The sequence below is a fragment of the Hibiscus syriacus genome, unplaced genomic scaffold (assembly GCF_006381635.1).
Source record: "Hibiscus syriacus cultivar Baekdansim isolate YM2019G1 unplaced genomic scaffold, ASM638163v2 tig00110503_pilon, whole genome shotgun sequence".
NCBI classification, from domain to species: Eukaryota; Viridiplantae; Streptophyta; class Magnoliopsida; order Malvales; family Malvaceae; genus Hibiscus; species Hibiscus syriacus.
The window spans coordinates 3,539,514-3,545,513 of NW_024062764.1; the positions used below are offsets into that span (position 1 = coordinate 3,539,514).

The 6,000-nt window shown below is 36.1% G+C and overlaps 2 protein-coding genes across 2 annotated transcripts in view; both read right to left on the reverse strand.

Annotated features, from left to right (window-relative positions):
- The window catches only part of LOC120129706 (speckle-type POZ protein-like), a 62,854-nt gene extending 61,886 nt beyond the window's left edge, over positions 1 to 968 (reverse strand). Inside the window, exon 1 of the mRNA XM_039147147.1 lies at positions 627 to 968. Coding sequence (XP_039003078.1) covers positions 627 to 968 — 342 coding nt within the window. The remainder of the gene's footprint in view (positions 1 to 626) is intronic.
- A 4,205-nt stretch (positions 969 to 5,173) lies between these two features.
- On the reverse strand, positions 5,174 to 5,698 carry LOC120129707 (BTB/POZ and MATH domain-containing protein 2-like). The gene has a single exon (XM_039147148.1). The coding sequence runs from the start codon at positions 5,696 to 5,698 to the stop codon at positions 5,174 to 5,176; it is 525 nt and encodes a 174-aa protein (XP_039003079.1).
- Between the last annotated feature and the right edge of the window lie 302 nt (positions 5,699 to 6,000).

Consider the following 6,000-nt stretch of genomic DNA (forward strand, 5'->3'; position numbering starts at 1 on the left):
CGACGGAATGCCTTATGAGGTTTGGTCCCCAGATTAGCTAGATAAGATCCTTTAATGTTAATCTCATCTCTTTCCTCATTGTCGGAAAGACTAGTGCCTCCTATCTGGCCATTCTTGACTGCTCTTTCGATCATTTCTCCACACATGACAATGTCAGAGAAACTCTTAGTGGCAACCCCTATCATGTAGTCGATATATGGAGACTTCAATGTATCGATGAATAGAGTGATGAACTCTTTTTTAGTCATTGGTGGATGCACTTGAGATGCAATATCCCTCCATCGTTGTGCGTACTGTCGAAAGCTCTCATAATTCTTCATCTCCATATTTTGAAGCATTGTTCGATCGGGGGCCATATCAATCATGTGCTTGTATTGGCCCAGAAAAACACTAGCCAGATCCCTCCAGGAGCGGACTTGAGTATGACTCAGTTGATTATACCACCTAGAAGCGGGTCCAATCAAACTATCTTGGAAGCAGTAGATCAACATCAGATCATTGTTGGTGTATCCAGTCATCCTTCGGATAAACATTGTGAGATGTGCATTGGGGCAACTGGTTCCACTATACTTTTCAAACTCGGGCATCTTGAATTTGGGCGGAAGCACCAGGTCAGGAACTAGTACTAGTTCTGTTGCATCCATCCCTCTGTGAGAGCTCTGTCCTCTCATTCCCTGGAATGTTTCTCTACACCATTGTTTCAAATTCTCTGGGATCTCGTTATTTGTTCTTTTTGTCACTTCGTGACCAGGAATCCTGTTGGGCGATATAATTGGTTGTGAACTAGCCTGTGCCTTCACACATTCAACTGTTTCACGGGTCAAGGAAATCTTCTCTTTGCCTTTTCCTTGGTTAAGCTCAGCCAATTTTGTTACCATTTGATCCACTAGGTCACTTTGATTTTGCAAGATATGATCCACAGTGGCCTTTTGCATCTGCTCCAATTTAACCTCCCACTCAGCTTGCATCTTTTGCAAACTCTCGTTCAGCTCTTTCTTCAATTCCTCAAATTTTGCATCCATTCTCAGTACTGTGTGAATGCAGTTGCACAGTTAGAAGTGCTTCCTCAAAGTTTCTCGCAAGGTATGATTAATGCATGTAAACATGCTTAAATGAATGTTGTACAAAATGCAACGATGCAAATGCAAATGTAGAAATATCGATCCCACCGATGAATATTTTAGAACAATTTTCACCAGAGATAAAAGTTTTCACATTACAAGATAATCCACTTTACAGACTTGACTTCTCTTAGATGTCGAATCTGAAATGGGTCGTTTCTTCGTCTCGGATCTTCGTCCTAAAAAATGATGCCCCTTAAGCATTTTGTAATCTAACTCCGTTACTGCCCCGACGGTGGTGAAGTCATGCGCCACTCCCTGATGGTTAGTGATGGAATGTTCATAGATAAGAATCTACTGTTGGATTACTCCTTGGCTCAATAGATCATCATTCCAGTCTCGGATGCTGCACTATCTTCGAGCGAGTCTCATTCTTGTATTCTGGACTTCTTTTAGCCCTCAATGCATGTCTGTATATGCGACTACTTGATTGAAAACTTTCATCTCTTATTGTGAAAATTTTCTCTCGAATATCCCCTTGCTGATCAACATTTTCGCATTATGTTATGATGATGCAATGTAAAGAAGAATGAAAAAAGACACAAACAAAAGAAAATAAATAAGTTAGTGCACACAAAGAAAAAAAAGAAATTAGTTAGTACAGGTAAGACAATCGATATATATAAAAATGTTATTTAAAGATGAATATAACACCTACCCCGTCATGATATCTACCCGGGCATGCTTTCAATAGATAGCAATCCTACCCGGACATGCTTTCTACCCACAATGATCTATTTTCAAGAAATTGGTTCTAACCGCATGGTATCTAGTTCACATGCTTTTATTCGAAAAAATATATCCTACAAATTTAAAAGGTAAAGGTTTAGAGTCGTTCCTCCTTCATGTACACCTATTTTGGGTACCTACTGACGGACAAAGGTTCATTATGACTATACCTAAGGTGATCGTTCGACGGTTCACTATATGCTTGGTTTCGGCTCTAACGGGAAAAGGGTAATCGAATTGTCCTTGATGTCGGTGCCCCCTTGGGCTGCCAGACCCTCGATCCTCACCCATTACAGGTTTCGAGCGGAACGAGTTCAATTCGAGGGGATTCACTGCCTTATACCCATACGAGGAATAAATCCCTACGAAGGTATAAGGTATGTATCCCATGGGTTATTTGCTAAAACTCATACGAAGAATAAATTCTTACGAGAGTAAAGCAATCACCCCAACTAATTTGGATCGAAGCTCGTGTTTAGAGCTTATGCCATGTAAATGAACGTAATGTGTGTGAGGAGGATCGTACCTACCTTTGACTCAAAACGGGAAAGAGAACAAGAAAAAAAATCTTGGTAAATCCTCGACAAAGCCTTTGAATAAAAATCGAAACCTTAGTACAAAAATTTAAAGAAATGAAGAAATTAAAAAATCTTCAATAAATGGATTATAAGTTAACTAAAGACTCAAATTAATAATTTCCACCAAGACGACAATGTGTAAGCGACTTACAGCTCGACTCTCTAAAAAAAAGTCCCCAGTGGAGTCGCCAAGCTGTCATAACCATTTTTTTTTTTATAAAACTATTAAATATTATTTTAAAAAAACGATTATGACTTAAATTTTGGAAAATTGGGTGATTTTGGATTGATTGAAATAAAATGGAAAAGGGAGTCGCCATCGACCTTTGGGTTAGGTAGGTCGAATACCTAAAAACGTCTTTTAAAACAATTTTAAGAAAAATCATTTTTTAAGACAAAATTTGGTCTGCGTTACCAAAGATTCATTTAAATGGATTCGGGAGTCGGTTACGTGTAGGGAAGGGTAAACACCCCACAATGCCCAAAATAGGTACTGTGTCGCTTACACATCGTCGTAAATGGTGGAAATTACAAATCGAATATAAAGTTAAAATATGATATGTTTATCGAAAATTGATTAATTTGCTTCGAATTAAATAATTAAAGAAAATTCTTTAATTCGAAAAGAAATCTCGAAATTAGCAATCCTCCATTGGGAAAGCTAACTCGTCTATTTCTTATCACTAAAAGAATGTTTCCTCAATCGATAAAATACGGGTCAAATATAAAATGAATATTAACAGTACAAAAAAATAAAATACATAACTTGTATTGATCAATATAAAATAAAAATGAATTAACAATTAACAAACTAGAATTGATTTATTTCAAGTTCCATTTAGTTTGAACGTCGTATTAGATTGTACCACTTCGATCAAGTGATACTTTCTACGCCCGTTCTACAAATTCGTGTTCTTGAAACTATTCAGATAACATTAACAGTTAAAGAAATGGAAATAAATATAAATAAAATACAAAATAAAACATACACCATAAATAAAGTTAAACATATTTATTTACATATGATATAAATAAATACATAACATAAAAAGATGTAGATACGATTGACATAAATACAAATAAATATTACAATCACCAAATATAATAATCAAAAAATAAATAATAAAATTACAAGGACTAACATGGTAAATAAAAAACATAGTAAAAATCAGAAATATTAAACATTACAGACACTAAAAATAAAAATAACCCAAAATGAAGTTTAGGACTAAAATGCAATAAAACATAAACATGAAGGCCGAATAATAATTAAACCTAAATATAACAATGACTAAAATAAATACGTAAAATGTCATGACCAGATTCGAATGTTAAAAAAACACAATAAACTAAAACAATGACTAAAATGAAATAATTACAAATATGAGCTCAAAACAAAGTATTTACCCAAAACACACTAGTGAACAAATAGGGATCAAAATGAAAAGTGAACAAATATTAAGTCCAAAATGAAATAAACATAAATCATTAACTGATGACCAAAATGAAAACTACACAAAATTAACAGCTAAATATCTAAATATTTAAACAGATATAATACATGACTAAAATGAAATAAATAGAAACGTAAAGATAATAAGCAAAACTGCCAAAACAGTGATCTAAATAAAAGTAATAAATATTAATGGACTAATTCGAAACAAACAAATAATATAGCAAATGACCATAATAAAATAAAACAAAACATGCAGGATGAATTGAAATAAATTAACAAATAGTCAACCTAGTGATCAAAATAAAATGCGGCAAAAATAAGGAGGAACTAAAGGATGTTTACCCATGATTTAATGCTCCAAACGTTACTTGGGCTAAATACAAGGACCCATACAGTGATTTAACCTTAACTTAGTGACCAAAATAATATGTGTTTCCTAAATTTAGAGGACATATGTGTAATTAATCCACGAATGTGGTGACTAAAGTGCAAAACACGTTAATGTATGATGACCTTTTGTGGGATTTACCCAAAATTAAAAGAAGAACAACTTATTCCTTTCCCTATTTTTCAATCTGTCGATGGTTTTAAAACTCCAACCTTTTGTCTATTTTCCTTCACTCTGCGCAACACAGCAGCCGACTCCAACAAGCTGGAACCCACATCACTTCGGCCACCCTATTTGGGTGGCTATTCCACTCCGATCAGCCACTAATCCTCCTCTCCGATGACCTTGTTGCTCCGACGAGTACGCCGACTTCAAGGTAAATCGAGCTCCCTATTCTCTCTTTGATTCCAAAAATTTTTTTTGATTGATGCTAAAAATATTCCTTTTTGTTGATAAAAATTGCTCTTGTTTTTACTGATGAAAATCGGGTCCCCCCTTTATATTACTTTTTCTGGTTGGGTTATATACCCATTACAAATTATAAAACATAAAAAATTAAATTTGTTGATTTCTCCTGATGCGTTTGGTGGTGTCATGCTTTGGAGGAGAGGCCGACCTTGCTGCTGTCGTGGAGGTATGGGCACGGGTATGGCGACTGGCAGCAGGGCATGGTGAGCGTACTGGAGCAGGCGGTTGGGTAGTGGCTTGAACCGGGTCACTTGTTGGGTCTACAAAATAGTGTAATATATGTTAATATAATAATAATAATTAATAATAATAATTAATAATAATAATATAATAATTATTATTATTATAATAATTATTATTATAATAATATGTTTTCGAGACCCAGACAAAAACGGGTGTCTACAATTACAACAGAAGAACCACGATTAACGCATCAAGCCCCATAATCCACCAATACATTAATCAATCCAAAGGGGTTCGCTATTCTAAAACGCAATTGAATCCACCACAGAGAGAGAGAGAGAGAGATGAAAACTCTTACCACATGCTGCCCGCGATACTTAAGCGTATAAGGCCCACTCTCAAGCGTCCTCCCAAAATGGCTATACACCTTATGTCGTTCTTTACCGCTTTGGTCTAAGAGTGTGAGCTCAAAAAGCGCCCTAACGTCGGTCCCTTCGCTTGCCAAAGCAATGAACAGCGAAACGTAGGTGGCATTATCTTCGGGGCTATTTCCATCGGGATAAAAATAGATCGCCCACAAATATCCACCCACCATGAACGTGTCGGAAGCTATGTACTTTCCGATCCCCAAACCTTTAGACAACGAATACCCCGTTATCTTGAACTGGTGAGACCCGTTTTCCGACTCCGTCACCAACGTCGAAGACGTTGTCGAGCTAACGGAGGTGGCTGCCGACGAGGACGGTTTCAATTTTTCCAATAGAGCCTTCCCCATACGTCCTCAAGAAAATTCTAATTTCCTTAAGCCTAAATTGGGGGTTTAAAAACTTTCTTTTTCTTGGTTAAGATTTTAAAAAAATCTCGGGAAAAGAGAGGATTTTATTGGGGGGTGGGTGGGGGGGGGGGGAATTTGGGGGTTCTTTAGATTTTCTGATAATCGAGGGTAGAATTCTATGCGTTTTTATCGAAACATATCTATCCGATCCATTAATTACATGTTAGACACTCTCTTTCTTCTAATATTATCAATATAACATATTTTTTCGATAAAATGCGAGGTTCTGTGCGAATTGACGT

Excerpts from the sequence above, each read along its gene's own strand:
- LOC120129707 (XM_039147148.1), bottom strand. The coding sequence starts at position 5,698 with ATGGGGAAGGCTCTATTGGAAAAATTGAAACCGTCCTCGTCGGCAGCC.